The sequence below is a fragment of the Aspergillus mulundensis genome (assembly GCF_003369625.1).
Source record: "Aspergillus mulundensis strain DSM 5745 chromosome Unknown scaffold_18, whole genome shotgun sequence".
Lineage (NCBI taxonomy): Eukaryota > Fungi > Ascomycota > Eurotiomycetes > Eurotiales > Aspergillaceae > Aspergillus > Aspergillus mulundensis.
Genome location: NW_020797906.1, coordinates 61,004 through 80,035, shown reverse-complemented (window position 1 = coordinate 80,035; position 19,032 = coordinate 61,004). Strand labels below are relative to the sequence as shown.

General features: G+C 53.2%; 8 protein-coding genes across 8 annotated transcripts; 4 read left to right on the top strand and 4 right to left on the bottom strand.

The window, feature by feature from the left end:
• Nucleotides 1–495: 495 nt before the first annotated feature.
• Nucleotides 496–1,946, top strand: DSM5745_11003 (uncharacterized protein; the record flags this gene model as incomplete). Its single annotated transcript, XM_026753019.1, has 5 exons — nucleotides 496–672; nucleotides 727–837; nucleotides 882–1,082; nucleotides 1,134–1,712; nucleotides 1,785–1,946. The coding sequence occupies 5 exons, from the start codon at nucleotides 496–498 to the stop codon at nucleotides 1,944–1,946; spliced, it is 1,230 nt and encodes a 409-aa protein (XP_026598342.1).
• Nucleotides 1,947–2,413: 467 nt separating this feature from the next.
• On the bottom strand, nucleotides 2,414–2,920 carry DSM5745_11002 (uncharacterized protein; the record flags this gene model as incomplete). Its single annotated transcript, XM_026753018.1, has 1 exon — nucleotides 2,414–2,920. The coding sequence occupies one exon, from the start codon at nucleotides 2,918–2,920 to the stop codon at nucleotides 2,414–2,416; it is 507 nt and encodes a 168-aa protein (XP_026598341.1).
• A 609-nt stretch (nucleotides 2,921–3,529) lies between these two features.
• On the bottom strand, nucleotides 3,530–4,295 carry DSM5745_11001 (RidA family protein; the record flags this gene model as incomplete). The annotated part of the gene is made up of 3 exons (XM_026753017.1): nucleotides 3,530–3,682; nucleotides 3,780–3,962; nucleotides 4,173–4,295. 3 exons carry the CDS (start codon nucleotides 4,293–4,295, stop codon nucleotides 3,530–3,532), a joined length of 459 nt encoding a protein of 152 aa, XP_026598340.1.
• A 448-nt stretch (nucleotides 4,296–4,743) lies between these two features.
• Nucleotides 4,744–5,643, top strand: DSM5745_11000 (flavin reductase family protein; the record flags this gene model as incomplete). Its single annotated transcript, XM_026753016.1, has 1 exon — nucleotides 4,744–5,643. One exon carries the CDS (start codon nucleotides 4,744–4,746, stop codon nucleotides 5,641–5,643), a length of 900 nt encoding a protein of 299 aa, XP_026598339.1.
• A 148-nt stretch (nucleotides 5,644–5,791) lies between these two features.
• On the bottom strand, nucleotides 5,792–6,835 carry DSM5745_10999 (proline racemase family protein; the record flags this gene model as incomplete). Its single annotated transcript, XM_026753015.1, has 1 exon — nucleotides 5,792–6,835. The coding sequence occupies one exon, from the start codon at nucleotides 6,833–6,835 to the stop codon at nucleotides 5,792–5,794; it is 1,044 nt and encodes a 347-aa protein (XP_026598338.1).
• Nucleotides 6,836–7,557: 722 nt separating this feature from the next.
• DSM5745_10998 (uncharacterized protein) lies at nucleotides 7,558–8,149 on the top strand (the record flags this gene model as incomplete). The annotated part of the gene is made up of 2 exons (XM_026753014.1): nucleotides 7,558–7,952; nucleotides 8,017–8,149. 2 exons carry the CDS (start codon nucleotides 7,558–7,560, stop codon nucleotides 8,147–8,149), a joined length of 528 nt encoding a protein of 175 aa, XP_026598337.1.
• Nucleotides 8,150–10,617: 2,468 nt separating this feature from the next.
• On the bottom strand, nucleotides 10,618–12,451 carry DSM5745_10997 (uncharacterized protein; the record flags this gene model as incomplete). The annotated part of the gene is made up of 5 exons (XM_026753013.1): nucleotides 10,618–11,212; nucleotides 11,266–11,290; nucleotides 11,344–11,520; nucleotides 11,588–11,662; nucleotides 11,713–12,451. 5 exons carry the CDS (start codon nucleotides 12,449–12,451, stop codon nucleotides 10,618–10,620), a joined length of 1,611 nt encoding a protein of 536 aa, XP_026598336.1.
• A 1,927-nt stretch (nucleotides 12,452–14,378) lies between these two features.
• Nucleotides 14,379–16,175, top strand: DSM5745_10996 (sugar porter family MFS transporter; the record flags this gene model as incomplete). The annotated part of the gene is made up of 5 exons (XM_026753012.1): nucleotides 14,379–14,456; nucleotides 14,513–14,537; nucleotides 14,588–14,903; nucleotides 14,965–15,714; nucleotides 15,776–16,175. The coding sequence occupies 5 exons, from the start codon at nucleotides 14,379–14,381 to the stop codon at nucleotides 16,173–16,175; spliced, it is 1,569 nt and encodes a 522-aa protein (XP_026598335.1).
• Nucleotides 16,176–19,032: the final 2,857 nt, after the last annotated feature.

The following is a 19,032-nucleotide window of genomic DNA, read 5'->3' as shown; positions in this document are numbered from 1 at the left end:
GTCCACGTGGTCCAATTGAGGTAGTCAGCAGAGTGAGACACCTTCCAGACGCATCTAGTCGGTGAATGTCTCAGATGAGGATGGGAAGTGATGGAGGAGGAGGTCAGACGCTCTCTCACAGTATCTGTAGTAGAGGGATCCATATGGGGTAATTAGTGGGTCTGTGAGACCCCGCTGTTAAGCCGAGCCAATCACGGGGCTTGCTCAAGCGATTCAGACAAGAAGGACCCTCACAGTGTAGACCCTGAACTGTTGAGCCTGAAGAAAAGTCTGCTACGCCGAACCATGCTCGGCCTAAGAGTTGAGGCGAGCTGAAGCGCGAAGATGTGAGGCGAAAAAACTGTACGAGATGTGGCCCGACAAGCCTACAAATGTCCCCTGCAAATCCATTCTATTTCCGCCTCCCTGCGCCAGGATCTAGGATATTGAGAAGGAAAAGCAAAAACAGTCTCATTCATGCTATCTCAAGTGGAGTGCTTCTTTGGATCATCTCGCATGGAGATCAGAGTCCACCTCTGCAGGGAGCCGCCCGTCTACACAGCCGCTGACGAGGTCTCCGGGCACGTCATTCTCACCACAGAAACACAGGCGGACATTTCTGCGGTGTCAGTAAAGCTGGCAGGAGTGGCGACGACAGGACTACTCTCTGGGAAGCTACTTGAAACACATCAGGTACGTACTCGTTTTCATTCTCTCATTCTAGAAATTGGGACTGAGTATGCGCAGATCGTCAACATAAGGGAGCAGCTCTTCCCACCCAGTAACTGCGCAAGTGCTTTTTCTTCCCGGTCTGCAACTGTCCCAGCGGGAAGGCATGTCTTTCCCTTTTCAATCAAGGTGAGCTCCCACCCTCGGGCTCCAAAGCGCTGCTAACAAGCCAGTTCCCGCAAGCAACACAATGCTCCAAGACCCCATTCCAGGGAAACGAGCAGCGAAGCAGCACCGGCGCAAGTAGAAAGACGCACCATCTTCTACGCAAGCTACCTCCATCGACAGGGAATAGCTCATCGCCAGAGGAGATCAGATATGTTGTGGAAGCATCCGTCCGACAGGACGGTATCATTCGGACAACGAAGAAAGCTGTACGTACCTCACATCTGAGTTCCAGATAAGCATGGATCTAACGCTTATAGACGCGCGATATACATTTCCAACTCACATCAATCCTAGTCCCGCCCTTGCATGCACAAGTCATCCACACACAGACGCAGAGGATCACCTGCAGTGCTGGTGCTAACTCGACATTCCTCTCCCCACCAATAACATGCGAAGTCCAAGCAAAACTCCTCAACGGGCCCTTTCTAGTCACAGGCCAGCCCATACCTCTATCCGTGGATGTCCTCAACATGAACCTGGAGTCGAGCACGGGTACAGACCCCCGGCAAGCCCACGTCCCAGTACCAATACCAATAACCCTGCACGACTTCCAGACCATGCTTATTGAGACAACCGAGACCCGGGCGCGCGGCGCGGTAGACTCTCAGACCCGATTCTGGGTCGTGCAGACGATGGCCAACCTGCGGCATCCATTTGTCGCTGCAGCTGGAAATGGGGGCGCCGGTTGGAACGGGGCGTCGGCACTCATGCTCGACCGGAGCCTCTGGGCCCAGTACTGCATCTCATCTTCTCTGACGCCGACGTTTGAGACGTGCAATATCAGCCGGAGCTATAAGCTGGAGGTACGGCTAGGCATTGGGTTTGGCGGGAATAATGTGAGTTTATCAATGCCTTTTCTTTTCTTGGCCTGTTGGGTTTATCGACTGACGGATTTTACTTTTGATCAGGTGAGGATCGTCGAGTTTCAGTTCCCTATCCAAGTTGTCTCCCTCGCTGGCCCGAGGGTTGAAACGAAGAGCGGGTCCGAGGCTTCTGCTGAGTTTGAGGAGCCAGCGCCAGCATATTATGAGAAGGAGGCGTTTGCGAAGGAATTGGAGTTTGGGTTGTAAGGTAGCCTAGAATATAGTTGGTTAAAAAAATTATCATTCATATTTTGCCTCAAGTATGACAATTATGAAGTCTCAACTCTGCCGGCGAGAATTCGCTGCTTCATGAGGTCATAAAGGGAACGAAACGCGGTAGACATCTGGACACCTCCTAAGCCAACCCGGTTGACTTGATTCTTGCTTTCACGAACAAGCGAGAGTCAGGGGACATGCTAACAGAGATTAATGCCTACAATTCTAGGAGCTTACCATACTGAACTGCCTACTCCACAAGTTGAAGATTATACATGTGGACGATGTTCATGCATCAAACTATACCATAGGAGGATACAATTGATACTCATACCAAGGTAATCGAAAATAGTATAGCGAGCGAATAACTAAAACAGAACCATCTGTCCCTCTCAGACTAAAGTACATGTACATCCATAACCCTACTCTTCTACCCCAACGACTCAAGACTACGGTATCTACACCAACCCCCCAAAAACACCCGTAAGAAGCAACCCACACAAACCCCACACAACAAGCCCAGGCCCTTTAGACGCCACAGCCCCATTCGTATCATCGTCATCATCACCCGAACCCGAACCCGAACCCGTCTCCTCCGCCCCATCCGCATCCTTCGTCGAAGTCTCCTTCGCCGTCTCCTTCGCCGTAGGCGACACCGTCGCAGTCTCATACGTCCCCGTCGCCGTACTATTCGTGCCGCCCGTGCACCAAACATCCTCCCAGGCAACATCCGCACCGTAGAGACAATCGATGAGGTCCTGGACGGACTGGTCTAGGGCGGGCGCGTACAGGGCGCAGTCGGAGTGGTAGGCTTGCACGGCTGCCGGGTATGCGCAGCGCTCGAAGGGGGATTTGTAGGACGTCTTGTTGGGGACTCCGCATGCGGCGTCTTTGATAGGGAGCTCGTACATTGCTGGGCCCGTGCATGTTGAGGAGGGGGCGGTTGAGGTTGTTGTGGTGGACATTGTGTGAGTGGTTGGCGTGTGTAGTAACCTTGGAAGGGTAAGGTTGTATGGATGGGTTTTGATTAGGTTGATATGGTAGGTTATAGAGGGAAAACGATGATTGGATTGATGAGTGAACGAGTGACTTGGTGACGGCTTGATCAGAAAACAATAAAGATAGACTGAATTAAACCATGGAATAGGACGCTGGACGGCTTTTAACAATGCTCTGTTGCACCTGGCGGACAGTCAAAGCCGACTATTTTTAGCAGGCATACTACGGATTCGACTGCCTTAGGGCTCGGTAATGGGAGCGTACCCTACCGTTCGGACTTTGCCAGGGTGCCGCTCAGGGGCACTCAGAAAACGTCTCGGATCGACAGAGCCGGTAAAAGGCTGGATCAAATCAGATCTTCTGCACTGGTCTAAAATGGGCCCGCATGTGCATTGGATAAAGTATGGTACCTAGGGAAGGGATAGTAGGTCTGTACACCAAGCCCGGCGACGCCGACTGCCAGCGCACGACCGACTCAGGGACCAGCAATGAGGCTACAATATGCGCAGCCGCAGCCTTATTTTTCTATCCTTCTAAGATAACTAGCTCGCTTTGTGGAGATAGGTCTACCGTAGTCAAGACTCCCCAACAGCCACAAAATCCACCTGAACATCCACCCCCGCCGGCAACGCCGACACCTCAACCATAGATCTCGCCGGTCGATGCGGGAACGCAGGGTCGTATACTTTCGCGAACTCGGGCATGGCGCGCGCGTCTTTAAGATAGACCTGCGAACATGAATCAGCCACAGAAGAAAACGCCATTCTTACTCCAGCACGGGACGAAGAGGCAAGGTAGATAAAGGGAAAGGGCCTAGTCACATACCACAACTTTAACAACCTGATCAAGACCCGAGCCCGCTTTTTCGAGAATAATCTTCGTGCTGTTGATGATAGCCGCCGTCTTGTCCGCCATGGAGCCCTGAATCAGGGTTCCGTTTGCGTCGGCGGGGATCTGGCCCGAGAGGTAGATCGTGCTTGTGCTGGGGGCGGTTTTGATGGCTTGGGACTAGACTGGTTAGTGGCCTTACTACTCTATCAATGCGCATGGAATTCTGGATAGATATAGTACGTAGTGCGCGAATGCTGGGCAAATTAGCCATGGGTGCTTATGGAACACGTTACATAGGAAGGGAGGAAGCAATGTCTCATGAGTATATGTTTTTTCCGTATGGACTACTGTGATAGGAGAAGATGAGGACGAAATGCCCCTCTTTACTAGTGCTTCCAAACTGGACAGCGTTGCCTCTCGCGCGGTACGAATTGGAGGTGCGATTGGGGTGCGAAGGTGCCCAGCGACGAGGGAGGAGCGGGCAGTAGCACGAGCGGTGCGGGTGAACATGATTGTAAGCTTAATTTGATCCAGTAATTCAGCTCAGGAGCACCAACATTCATGAAATATGAATCAACCTGGGGGCGGAGCCGCCCCGCGTCGGAGCGGCCTCCCGACATTGGAGTTAGGGCTCTGAGTGTCGGCCCCGCCCACCGAGCGCCGGTGGAGATGAGATGGAGATGGAGATGGCGATGGATTTGTAAGAGAAGACAAAGAAAAGCGTGCTCTAGAGTCAAGACTCGTCCTCTAGCCCTTCTCAACTCTACTCTGGGTTAGACATAACCTCCAATCGTCCGCCATGTTTCCCGCTATAAGGAGAAGCTTCAGTGCTATTCCCAGCACAAGACCGAAACTGTCCACCAGGACGCGGTAAGTTTCTCTTTGCTGGAAATAAAATTTGATCTCGAACCAACAGTTCAGGCTCCTCTACCCAGCAAAGCCATCAACAGGAGCAAGAATGGACTCCTCAATCACAACAGGCGCCTACAAAATCGTCCAAGACGTTGGCAACTTCACCGAAACCGAATCCACCCGACCAGACTTCAACCACCACTCCGACACGCCCATCAAAGTCACAAAGTCGCCGTACCCAAACTGGCAATACGGGCAGGGCGTCCCAGATGACAACAAAAGCGCCCGAAACACCCACCACGAGATCGACCCCTACGCTGCAACCAGGGAAACAGTCTCCAACTACCGCCTGCTCATCTCAGCCATTGCGCCGCGCCCAATCGGGTTCGTGAGCACCGTCTCCGCACCAGATGAGAATGGGAGGACGGTCGAGAATCTCGCGCCGTTCAGCTACTTCCAGCTCATCGAGCACGACCCGCCGACCTTCGTGCTGGGCTTCTCTGGCCGCCCGGGCCGCGAGAAGGACACGTTCCGCAATCTAAAGCAAACGGGGGAGTGTGTGATTAACACGGTCTCGGAGGGAATGATCGAAGCCGTGAATGCGACGTCTATCGATGCGCCGTACGGCGTGTCGGAATGGGAGATTTCGGGTCTTACGAAGGCGGCTAGTTCGACTGTTGCTCCGGCGCAGGTACGGGAGTCGGTGTTCTCTGTTGAGGGAAAGGTCGTGGATGTCAAGGAGTTTGCGCCGCATGTGCCGGGGATGAGTGGTGCGGGTGTGGTGCTTATCCAGGCGACGAGATTCTGGGTCAAGGAGGGGGCTGCGAATGAGGAGCTCAGTCATATTGAGCTGGAGGAGTTGAGGCCTGTGGCGCAATTGGGGGGGATTGCGTATGGACGGATTACGTCTGTGTTTGAGAGGCCGAGGACGAGGTGGGCGGAGGAGGTGGGGAAGAGTGAGCTTTTGCAGGAGTTGGAGAGGAGGCAGAAAGACCAAAAGTCATAGACTTTGAGAGAGATTACCAGTGGCATTTGCGTGATGAGGCTGGAAAAGGAGGAGCCATACATACACTTGTATAGTCTAATATGAATCATTCCTGAAAACGGAACGTTGGTTAATCTATGTGTTGGAAGTCCGCTAGCAGGAAGTCGCATCAATTCCCATCCCCAACATGCCACTGATCACCAACCCTGAAACCAAGCGGAAACGGATCCGTCGAGTCCAGCACCACCTGCTTATACGCCGTGATCCACGCACTCCCCTTGACCGTGGGCAGAACAGCATCGTACTCGCCCACCTTGGCCGTGCCCCGAATATGGCAGTCAAATGTACTCCCAATGATACTGCGGTGCTGAAAGACCTCGCCAACACCCAGCTGACCCCTCGCATGTAAAACAGCCATCCGCGCACAGCTGCCCGTGCCGCAGGGACAGCGGTCGAAGCGGCCGGGGGAGACGACGACGGTGTTGACGGCGTACTTGTGACCGTTCTGCAGCTGCATCGGCTCGGTGAACTCTAGGATGCTGACGCCTCGGATATCTGGGTTCTCCGGGTGCACGGGCGTATATACGCGTTGGACAGCCTGTTTGATCCGCTCGCCGACCTCGATGAGTTTCGGCCCGTGCTTGTTCTCGATGCTCAGTCCTACGGCCGCCACATCGACAAGCACGTAGATCATCCCGCCCCAGGCGACGTCGACCTTGATCACCCCCAAGCCCGGAACATCGACTTCCAGATCCAGCTTGAACACAAACGCGGGGACATTGTCGAACGAGACGCTCTTGCATTTCCCCTCCTCGCACTCCGCCGTGACCGTCACCAATCCAGCCGGCGTGTCGAGCGCCAGTTCTGTGATTGGCGTCTTCATTTCCACCATCCCTGTCTCAAGAAGAACTGTCGCAACCGCGATTGTGTTGCCCCCGGACATGGGCGGGTATTCCTCGCTCTCCATGATCAGGAACCCGGCGTCTGCGGCGGGGTTGCAGGGTGGGAGGATTAGATTCGTGCACATTGCCGGTCGGCCGCGGGGTTCATTTAAGAGAAGTTGCCGGATTTCGTCTGCGTTGTCGCGAAAGTGGACGAGGGTTTCGTACATGCTACTGCAGTTGGGGGGCGGGAGAACGCCGCCGACAATCACGTCGCAGACTTCGCCGGCGCAGTGGGCGCCCACGACGTTGAGGGTGCGTTTGATAGGCATGCTGGGTGTAAAAGTGTAGATGCGGTGGAGATGGCACTGCATGGGTTTGGTCCTTTATAAGACAAGTATCAGTACCGGGAGGCTTCCCGGTGATAAGCAGTACCCCGCAGATGCTACTGTGGTAAGTACTCACGGAAGGACCTGAATCACCGGAGACAATGCCGCACAAATGTTAAGAGGATTGGAAGCCTTTGGCGAAAGAAGTTATTGTCACTCGCCTGGACCCTGGTGCGGCAGCTCGTCATCCCCGCGTCTTGGTTCCCTCCAAGCCACAAGCTCCATGAACTGGAAGATCCTATTCTCATGACACTGCAAAATATGTTCCAGGGAGGTAGCATCGCCCCGCAAAATACTATTGGAGGCCGGGCTATCTCCGACTCCCCCACGTGGCCCAGATCACGAATACCAAACACCCTCCCATTCTCTCCCATCAATTGAATCTGTCAACCTCATTGCTCTGAGAACTCACACAAAGTGCCCCAGCGATCCTCGGCCTCCTCCAAGCCCGCCCGCAAGAACGTCACAACCGCCTGCAACCCTGCCGCGAGGGCAGCGTCAAATGCGACGGTGTTACCCCGATCTGCCGGAACTGCCGCGAAATGGAAAAAGCTGCCGCCATCGGTAAGCTGACGATGAACGCAAGTAAGCTTCGAATACAGTTGCAAAAGGGCAGCGTACTGATTTCTAATCCACTGGTTAGAGTGCCCCTGCGGACGACGATCATGTCCCGGCGCAACACATCAACCGGCGCGTGCGGTATATTCGGGACCAAGGGCTGGAGGTCCTTATGGATGGAGGAAGCAGATTATTGGACTATCAAGAGTATCTTTGAAACGATTGGACTGCATATGGGTTTGTGTATGTGTCTACACCTTAGTGTCGCGACGGCGGTGGAGATGCTCATGGTCTCGAACGGGAGAAGCAGCGACAGAGGCGAAGGCATTCTGGGCCTGCAGACGCCGTTGGCTGGTGCTGTGAATCCAGGAGCTGTCCGGGCTGCCGCTGGTCGGGTTGTCAGGCTGGACTCGGCGCAGTCGTGGACCAGAGGGCGCGTCCCAGCTGCATTCATACGATCCCGCAACGAATCTTTCCTCGACAGCAGACCCAGCTGGTCTGGGTTGGTCTCAGAACGTTGCGTCTGCACTGCTTAGCTGGCTGATGCGGGCCTCTACCATCCATAGTACCAGTACGCCCGCAGCTGCACCTCCACAAAGCACCGCCGAGGAAGACGAGGACGAGGGGGACGAGATGAAGTCACAACCCAACTCTCTGCGATTGCGGGGAATGCTGAGATCTCAGTGTTTGTGCCATTAACCGATGCGCGGACTCTCTTTGCTGAATTGTGGCAAGCACGAATCCCGTTACGGACGACTTCCATGTTAAATCGTCCCATTCGGCCGTGGAGGGCGAGAAAGGTAGAAGGCGAGGATCGACGAGTCACCTTCACCTTGTTGACCGAAGCACTGCGTTATGCTTAGCCAGGCGTAGGGACGCAAATCTATGTCAAATCTAGAATCAACGATCCTCAGGAGTAGAAGCTCATTGCGAGGCTGACAAGCCCTGGGGGTTCGTATAGGTGACGGTTCAACGCAATGACTTCCACAGGGCGTACGGTTTTCGCATATTAGGCACTTGTGGCTGGTGGGGAAAAAATGACAAAAAATGCTTCCTAGCGGGATTGAACCGCTGACCTCTCCATCGCAGATATAAGTATACGAGTGGAGCGCTACTACGACTGAGCTAAGAAAGCATTGTTGAAAAAACTGCTTTTGGCTTAATCTATAGGCCAAGCCAATTCTCCATAGCTGCATTAGCATTTAATCTCAAGTTCGTTGTTCCACACGAGCACCAGACGCCGACGAGGATAGTTAGGAACATCCATGCCAAAGGCAGCATTGGACTAGACACCGCCGTGTCTACGGTAGTTGGTTACCAGGCCCTGCTTCAATGTTCCCCCCAGTGTACCTACCATACCTAAAACACGCCCGATCCATCTCAGTATTGCCGGCCATACTCCATTTTATATAGTGACAGCCAGAGCATTCTACCTCCATGCCTACCCTGATACCCACACTGTATACCCTAAACCATCGGCCCTCTTCCAATCCCTCCAACTGCCAAGATCATATTCAAGTTAAATAGCTGGCCTAGTGGTCATATTCGTCCGGCGCTTCGAGAGAACTGCGCCAGTTGCTCTTTCTTGTCACGTCGCAACTGCGGATGTCGTCAACTGAAGGTTATTCGTTCACTTGAGCCGATCATTTCCAAACGGATAGTTATGTAGACGACCGGGAGTCTATGCCTGCAAGTCAGGAACGCCTGGTCAGGCCGCGGGACAATGCCGGTCACTGCAACGGCAGCTCCAGCTTCGACGCAGGCCCGAAAGAGACAAGCCGATCCCACGGCACCCTTCTGGAATGCTGACAGCTGGTCTGTCTTTGCTCGTGCATGTGTGTAGGTAGTTCCGTACCCGTCAAGATGACAGTGCGCCCGAATAGGCTCACGAGTGAATTGATCGTTTCGGACATGGTGCTTCCAAGGTTGTCGACAGAAGGATTGCCGGCAGTTCCGCAGCCGACCTCTTCCACCATTATATACTGATGCTACAGACTGATTCCGGAAGCGCCACGGGTCTCGAATCCCGGGCTGGACCCCGGGGCGCGAGATCCGATTTCATTTCTACCTGGGGCTAACTGTTTAAAGTGGGTGTATTGACCCCGTGGGGAAGGCCAGCTACCCGCCCCAGGTATAGGTTGGTATGGCATGATATATAAAGACCAGCTCCCCCCCCCAGTTCGGTCTCCGAGGTCGTCAATAATATCCACCCGTGGACGGATAAGCCCACTGCCCACCATGCTAGGTACTCCTTAGGGGAACCGCCACACCGCGAAACCACCTCACCACGGGCGTGACCCTTGCCACGGGCAGTGGCTTCCCGCTCTTTGGCTACGATCAAGGCGCCTCTGGCGTCCTCATCGAGAACCGCAAATCCAGGCCGCCTTCAACCCCCCCCCCCAGCTCCATGAGTACCCGGCGGAAGTAAACACAGCAGTGGCGGAATCGGGCGTAGGGGTTGTGACGGCCACGAACTGGATCTGCAACTATGCGGTGGAGTTGGAGACGCCCGTTGGAATGCAGAGCACCATGCGGTTATACTATCTCATTTATGCCGTTCTGGGGTTCACTTTCATCCCGATAGTCTGGGTGTTTTATGCGGAGACGGGCGGGTTGACGTTGGAAGAGGTCGATGGCCTCTCTGAGAGGCGGGTATTGAGACTGCGGCTGCAAGTGCAGTTGCCATGCCGATGGACATGTATGTCACGGAGTAGGGGGCGGAGAAGGATGGGGCGCCGAGCGAGTAAGTCGAGGGGCGATGCTTGATAGCCAACGATATCACTATACCCCGTTACCACCTATGACAGAGTATCATAGCCCGGCCTCCTTGAATGTTCAAGGCTGTATCTGCGTTATATGTTTTGAAATGCAAGATCCGAGAAAGCAGCATCATCGCCACAGTTGCCGAGTGCCTCAGTGCGAAATCATCGGATGAGATCCTCCACAGCCCGGGTAAGATCGTATTGTCCTCGTAGCTCGTGTTCCATGGCTTTCTTTGCAAACCCCAGTCCCGGGGGTCGATGTGCACTGCCTCTGGCGCTGCACCAAAGCTGAACAGCAGATTGGCAACCCCAATATACTCATTATCCCACGCACAATCTAGACCACCCCAGCCGACAGGGCAGCCTTTCTTAATGAGCATATAAGCAATTTCCTGCTGTCTCGTACTAATAGCGATTTTCAGTGATCTGGAGTCGGCTTTGCCTAATATTCCGAAGCATAGCTGGATTGTCGGTCAATGAGCGGTCGCGCATCTTCTCATCAATCTTCCAGTCGATGAATCTTAGAATATCGCTGCCATTGCCATGGTTTGCAATGGTAAGAGTCCTCGATCCTGTGATTGCTTGGGTCACATCCAGCCCCTCTCGCCCAGATATCAAGATTCTCGTCTTATTCTCGAGCACCAACGTCCGAAATACATCAAGTACTTGAACAACATGATGTCGGTCGCACTCATCAAGGCCATCCACGATAAAGATGGCGTCTGGAACAAATCGGCAAACAGGCAAGAACACCTCATCTATCATCTCTCTTGGCGATAGTGGCCATTTTCCGGGGCCATATAGCTCCTTCAGGTTGGTGGAAATTCTGCTTGGGCATGGTTTACGGATCCGAGCGAGGTATCCAAGGATTTGTTTGGTATAGCTCTCAAGCAAGTCCATTGCCTTCAGTCTCGTCGGATCTCCATAGTTGTAGAAAAAGTGAGCGATCAATGTGTTGGAACTCTGTGGAGAGTTCTCGAGGAACTGAATGACTGAGCTCCTGTTTTCCTGAGAACCAGCAGGCTGAAATGCGCCTTGAAGAAATAAACGTACGTTAGGAATGTCTTTCCACATCCAACTTGTGCATATTAGCGGCAGGGTTCTATAGAAACGACGTGGGATGGTACATACTTTTTCCTGTGATCCATAGACAAGGATATCCGCCTTGCGCAAGCCAGCCCTTGAAAAAGGCATTGCTGAAGATCCAAGTGGCGGTATCGGGGCATTTACGGCTCCAAATGTTGCGGCAGGTTCGATGTGGATCGTAGCTTGAAAGCCGCTCGAAAATGTTGTAGAGAGTAACTCCATCTGATTGAAGTTGTTTATTGATAAGCGCAGCCCAGACAGTTTGTAGGGTCAAGCAATAATTACGCACCACGTTGGACGATATGCCATTCCGATCGCAGGGAGAGGGATTCATATCTCGAGACTTCAACAAGAGAATTGTCATCTGTAGGCTCTGTTAGATTATCATTGGAACCTGTCACTGCGGGTACAAACCAGAATCCTTTTCCAGGTTTCTAACATAGTCACCGGCCATATCTTCAATGTGCAGTACAGCCAGTAGCTCTTTCGCATGAGCAGCGGCTGTCAATCCTGCATAGCCTTGCCATTCCTTGCTTTTGTGGGAATCGGCATAATCGCATATTCCTCGAATGACCAGACAGGGCGAGCTATTCATCAGCCCGGCTGCTTCCATCTCGAAACAAATAATGCCGTGCTCTTTTGCAACACGATCCCTAGAAGAGGCATCCTTCATGACCTGATTTCCCGACGCAATCAGGCCGTAATGGATCTGCGGAATCTGTGACGGCCGGGGCCGCCTTATAACAAGATTTCTCTGGTCGCAAAAGTAACACGGCAGATTGTCCTCTTGGTGGTTGTAATCAGCTCGAAACAGAAAGTTGCCAGCAGGCGGGAGCACAAAATCGGTCATGGCAGGGTATTTGGTTTGCGCCTCAAGGTGAAACTCTGGTAAGCGATTCGTACCCATCATATGCTCTGGTTGCAGGTCCGAAACTGCAATAAGAAGTCTTTGCGGCGGCCTGTTGAGGGAGCCTGTGTGCATGAACCGACCATTTGCCATGGTTTTGCCGTGGTCATACTGGACAACTCCGCCGATGTTTCCCGTAGGTTTGCTCACAACGACGCCCCCCAGCCTTATGTCGATAGTTTTTGGGACCCCCGCACCGATCCCTACCATCAGCGTGAACTCAATGGACGGGAAACTGGACAGCATCTGGGCAGACACCGTCGCCGCAGAGTTGGTACCGTATTGACCCGACGGAAGACATGCGATCACGACGTTATGACCGAATATTTCCCCCAGAGCCTAGTTGTTGCTATCGCGTCTGGATTGGGGCAACGGGTCGTGTCGTTCGTCCAGCATGGCCTTTGCAGCCGCCAGCTCCAGCGATAGCGCGCAGATCTAGCCGACCGTGTATGCCTCGTGCGAAAGACGTTTCGAGGGAGCCATCGCGCTGACGTGCGGACACCTCGTCCCGTATGGTCTGGGCGATGAGCATAATCTGGGCCGTCAACTGTCTGAAGGGGTAGATGGCATGGAAAAGTTCGCGCCAACTCTCGCACTGCATTATGCAGCCTGGTGCAGGAAAGAGAAAATGTGCTGGATGGCAAGGCTGAGCGCGGGGCTGATTCATGTTGGCTTATTGACTAATCACATAGGAGGCTCAGCCTGGTGCCATCATGTCTTTGCAAGGTAGTCTTGCCATTCAGCACCCAGGGAAATGTCCGAGCCCGCTAATGATGGCAGTCGTGATGCTGCAAGGGAGTTGTCTAGATTCCAGACTCTCGTTGCCCGTGTAAGTAGAGCATCAGTTCCTACCCCCGCAAGAGTCTCAACGTGTCCAGTGCGTGGCAATGGCTGGCTCTGCCATAGCGACATGGGCTCCGGTATCGACTGTTTTATAGATGATTATACAGTCCTGAAGCGAGATTCCAAGAGAAAGCGATGCTGCCTCAGCGCAGGTGTCTGTGTGTGGGATGCTGCGCTAGTCCCAACATGGAAAATTAATGCCTCAGGCACGAATGGCCCAGGTCTTCCAACTTGATGGAACTCAACTCAACTCAACTCAGTCACAACTCACTGTTAGACGCATTACTGCTCCAGTCATCAATAAGACGGCGCCCAAGCAGAGCTTTTCTGCCATCTGAAGCAGTTACGCGATTGGTCTATCCTGTATATTCGTCCTGACCCTACGATTGAACTTCGAGGCATCTGTCCATCAAGTCCGGACATGTCCTTACTCGCGCGAGAATGAGTCCTGGCATACCCCTTGAGGAGCGAGAAGCTGCAGATAATCTAAGCGCTGACACCTTGGGGACACTAGTCTTATCAAACTTGGACTGGTATATCAACCCCAAGCTTGTACTCCATACTCGCGCGAGACTCGCGCGAGCCCAACCTTCAACACAAGAAGGTATGTTTATTCTCTCCACGGAGAAGACTTTATAGCCTGGAGGTATCCTGCTAATGGGTTGGACATCTTAGTTTTATCGACCTGTCGTGTACACCGCACATTAGGCGAGATGGTATTGGGTAGACCTCGTCGACCTTATGCCCTGGCCGAGTCGATCTGAGCCTGCAGATGCTTATCGCTATGATCTAGATGGCGCTCTAAGGCACTGCCGAGCTTCCTGCCTATCAGCTCTGCGGACTTCCGACGCTCACGCCTCGGGCTCGGACCGTCCGATGCATGCATATCTACCCTACCTGAAATGCTGACCTTGACTGCGCAGCATACATCAACCAAAAGTTGGGGTAAGGCAAATCTGGGGAGTTTTCCGGCGGTTGAGCAGATAGCTCTGAAGGTGCTCGAGATAAGAGCGCTAATTTCACGCTCTGGACCATTCAAGAGCGCCAAATGTCCACTCGTTCCTGCCGTTCGACCTCGAATGATAAGATTATCTACATATGGCTCTCGTGCAGGAAATTGTATGCCTCTTGAGGTCCTTACTATACTGGGCTGCAGGTAGATATGCCACTGCACTGGCCGGGCACCCAGAGATAAGCGTATAAATACCTGGGACAAGCCAGCCATCCTCCCCCGGTCTCACGCTCCAGCTCCTTCCTGTCTAAGACGCGAGGGCATCTGGTGTGCAAATTGAACCAGTAGAGTATCTATATCCCGTCACTTCAATACAAGATGCTTGAAGCACTCGCCAAAACAGGTGCCTCTACGGAGATCACCAAGCCGCTTCTCTTGGTCTGCGTCTATGCATCTGTATGCCCTTCTTCCCTCAGGCTGTCTACCAAGTACACTCCTAACTAGCAATCTAGCTCGGAGGAATAGGTTTTGGAATGGGTACACCCAGCTAGCCTCTATCCCACTCTTAGACTGATGAGCGTCTCCAGACTACAACTACTGGTCCGGCTTCCTGGGCATGGCACAGTTTGCCAAAGACTTCGGCGTCTACAACGAAGTTACTGATGAATGGTATATCCCGTCTACATGGCAGTCAGCAGCAACAGGAACGCCAACCGCCGGGCTCGCCCTCGGAGCCCTGGTCTCCGGCGTGATTGGGAACAGAATCGGCCGGGTAAAGACGTTCCTCGTGTCAGCCGTTATTGGTGTTGTCGGGATATTAATTCAGGCGTGTAGCTTCGGTAGCTATTGGCAGTTCATGGTCGGCAGAATTGTGAACGCCGTTTCATTGGGAATTGTCTGCAAGTACGTCTGCCACCACAGGCTGTATGACTTGCTGAAGCCGAGCTAACAAGGACGCCGTAAGTGTCGTCCCAGCCTACCAAAGCGAATGCGCCCCCTTCAAAATTCGCGGCTCTCTCATAAACACATACCAGTTCTCCCTGCTGGTCGGCGGAACCCTCATCCAAACCGCAAACTGGGGGCTCCACGAACGGACAGACCAATGGGCCTACCGCGTCGTCATACTCCTGCAGTTCATCGTGCCAATAGTCCTCCTCATCGGCGCATTCGTCCTCCCCGAGTCCCCGCGCTGGCTAGTAGGCAAGGGCCGGCGCGACGACGCCGCCAAAGTCCTGCACCTCCTACGCCGCGGGACACCACACGACCTCATCGAGCAGGAGGCAGATCTGCTCTACCTCTCCGAGCAGGAACAGCAGGCTCTGCACGGCTCCGTGTCATGGCTCGATTGCTTCAAGGGCCCGAATCTCCGACGCACCGCTATCGCGACGGGGATGCAGTGCATGCAGCAGACGCAGGGGAGCGGGTTCATGTCAAACTACCTCGTCGTCTTCCTGCAGGGGATCGGGATTACGAACGAGTACCGGACGAGCGTGCTCATGACCTTCACGAACATGATGTCGTGCGCGTTTGCCTTCTATTTCGTTGATCGGTTGGGACGCAGACCGCTTGTGCTCGCTTCGACGGTCGTAATGGGCGCATCCATGTTCGCTATTGCCGGGGTGACGGGGTACGGCGACCAGCAGGCAAATGCGAGCGGTGCGCTGGCGGGCCTGTTCCTTTGGCAGATATTTCAGGCAATCGGGTGGTCATCTTGGTACGTCCCATCCCAGGGGATACTCCCCAGCCCATTCATGGGTATTGACTGACAGCAATAGCGTCTGGATCATAACAGCCGAAGTGCCCACCCTGCAACTCCGCGAGAAAACAATAACCATCGCGTCCTTCTCCGGCTTCGTCGTCAACGTGCTAGTCACCTACATCAGCCCTTTCATCCAGGATACCGAGTACGCGGGCCTTGAAGGCCGAATCGGGTTCATCTACGGCGGGTTCTCGGTTCTCGCGCTAGTCTGGGCGTTCTTCGTTGTTCCGGAGCTTAAGGGGCGTAGTCTGGAGGAGCTGGACGAGCTCTTTGAAAATCGGGTGTCCACCCTCAAGTTCCAGAGGTATGAATGTCAGGGGTATGGGTCTCGGTTGACGATGGCGGAGAATGTGGCGCATGATGAGAGTGCCAGGAAGGAGTTTCTGAAGGTTGAGGGGGTGGAAGTTGATGTTTGAGGATTCTTGATGTTGTCGTTGTGTAGCAGTTGAACCTGCCGGGGTCACGGAGAAGTTGGAATGCCCTGGGCTACCTGGACGAAGTCAGTTCCACCGTCGCGGTGGAGGCCGATTGACTCTAGAGCACCGAGAGATATGGAAATATAGTAAGAGCGTAGCCTAGCCTTTAGACTTGTTCCTAGAGGAAATAGGCGTCTTTGTGGAATGCTTGGTAGACTACATACTTGACCACTGATGCCGCCTATAACATAACACTGCAACCCAGATAGCAACATCGTTTATATAGAGTAAGAACTACCTCTTCGTCGACACTGTGTGCTGAAAGGGCCTACTCATGGTAACTAAGTTGTAGTACATTATAAAGCGCACCTGTATGTTGAATGCAGTAGCCCTATATCATAATCTATGCCTCGTCGAGACGTGGCAAAAAAGCGTAGGGCGAGGCCACTTCGAGCAGGATGCTTGAGCTAATTGTGATTGATCTTGTCCACCAACTCGATAGTCAAACAGAGGAATGCTCCCCTAACCTGGTAAACAGCTAGCGACTGAAAAATCGTCAAAAACATTGGGAACCTATGCATCTACGAACTAGGGAGGGCGCAGAACGTCACGACTCACGAGAGCTTCAGATCCGGGCTACCTTGCAGCTGCAATGCAATCGGCCGCTGTACCTAACCCAATGAATGGTCGACAGTTGTCGTCGTCGAGCGCCGGGCCAGAAAGTCAACACTGCACGGTGATATTTGCTACCATGACTTCCCTGTGCAGCAAACATCGCACAGGCGCCTCCTTACCCTAGCCAGGAGATGCGTACGAAGTACGTCTGTACCGGTAATAAGTATAATGAGATTGAATCCTTCACGGCCATAATCACAAGACTGATTCTTGGAGACTGGCGTTGCTTTTCACCGTCCATTGAGAGCGTCCTTTCATCCAACAATATATTGATATCGTCAGATCGCTGCGGCGCCGCGAACTAAAAAAAGGAATAATGCCGGAGGCTATGCCAAGTGAGGATGTGACGGATTTAGCTGCGCGCTCAATCACATCGCACGTGAAGCCAATCGCTAGGCCGGCTGTCAGTGTCAACAAGAACATGCAGCTTGCGGTTGTGATTGGCTGTGGAAGAGGAAAGCGTAGAGAAAACCGACAGGGGAATCCACGAGTCACGGGTCGGAGTTCTGTAGCGGAGCGCGAGGAAAAAATGGAATACTGGAAAAAGCAAACATTTCTGCAAGATCTGCTTCTGGTTTTCTCCGGGTGCACATACCGATTTTGGCAGGGGAGACCCGAGTTTCGGTCTGCGAAAGGCCCTGCAGGTTCGGTGCTTCTGCGGACTTTTTTAACATGGCAGAATGCAGAGTTGCGACATGGAAAGAGTGAAATTGGTCAATTGGGGGCTTGTTTGCCTGACCTATGCAGAAATGCTACGACAACTTCTCGGGATAATTGTGGCACAGCTCTCCGATCTCGGTGGACTCAAGGTTCTTGCTTTCTTTTTCCTTCTCCGGGTGGATTCGCGTTTACCGATAGTTTCTCCTCGAGGAAATAGATGTCGCGCATCACGGCCGTGAGGAATAAGATTGCGGAGTTTAAGTCGTCCGAGTCGGTCAACCTCGAGCTCGAAAGCCATGTTTAGCTCGTGAGGGGTCAAGAATACCCCATGCGCTTGCATCTGCAGCAGCATCACACAATTCAATTGTCCGCCAGGGTGCTTCGTAGGCTCTCGGCCTCGGACCGGCCACGGCGCGGTTGATATGGCTACCTGCTTATAGAGTGCAGGATTACCTTCCCTAGGCAGACTGCAGTGCAACGGGTGTGGCATGAAGCCCCTGTCCATCGTATATTCGCGGCTTGTTATTCGCTTGTAGGAAAGGGAATCCTCGCCGCTTGCAGGGGACGTCAGGGAAGGAGTGGTAGGGCGCTTAAGCTTGACAAACTAGCTCAAGGTCCAGGCTTCAACGACGAAGGGGTTGGGAACCTGACAAGCGAAAATTATCTGGTTCATTCTGCAACCATTTCCAATGGTGATCCTATGTTGGCCAGAGTAGGCGGACCGTTGTGAAAAAGTGACGGATATACACCCTCTGCATACAGAGTCCAGGTCAACCTGTCGTACTAGCCGGCTTGCACAGTCATGGTCCGTACCGTAGATAATTAGACAGGCCTCACTTTGATTATGTGCAGGCCAGATGGTGTACTGGGTCATGCATGCTTTAATCAGATGGCTCTAACCAGGAAAATCCACAACCCTGCCGTCTAGTTTCAACTCGGACTGCCGGTCAGGAGACGTCAGACTGGAGTCACGGAGGAGTATGTATAGCAGGACTAACGAGCTGGGTATTTGGAATGGTTGGCCTGCATAAATTCCTGATTGGAATATTCTGGACCAATGAGAAGAAAACAGAGTCGATCTCGTTAACTTGCTCCCACTTGGTGTAGTACTCCGTAGTATTTCCATCATCCGAATGTTCCGAGAGACTACACCGGTTTATCTAGAGCGGGCTCACCCGCATCTCGCCCAAGTCGACTATTCTTCAGCGATGTGGTCCTGATCATAGTGGCGCAAATCCCGCCAGATAGCATTTTCACGGATCATGAGCATAACACACGGGTGCGCTACTGGCTCGTGGGTAGGCAGCTCGCAGAAGGTCCACTATAATCCACACCGTGGGGATTTCTTCATCTGTCAGGTTGCCATTCCGAGTCAACTCAACGAAGAAACGAAGTAAGGCGAGAGTTTGATGTTTGTCTTAACTCCACGGTTGACGGCTCAGAAGCAAGTGCCCACTCAGCTTTGATATCATAGATCCGCAGCCCTAAGTCAGCGACGTGCCATTTGGAAGAATCTGTAGAC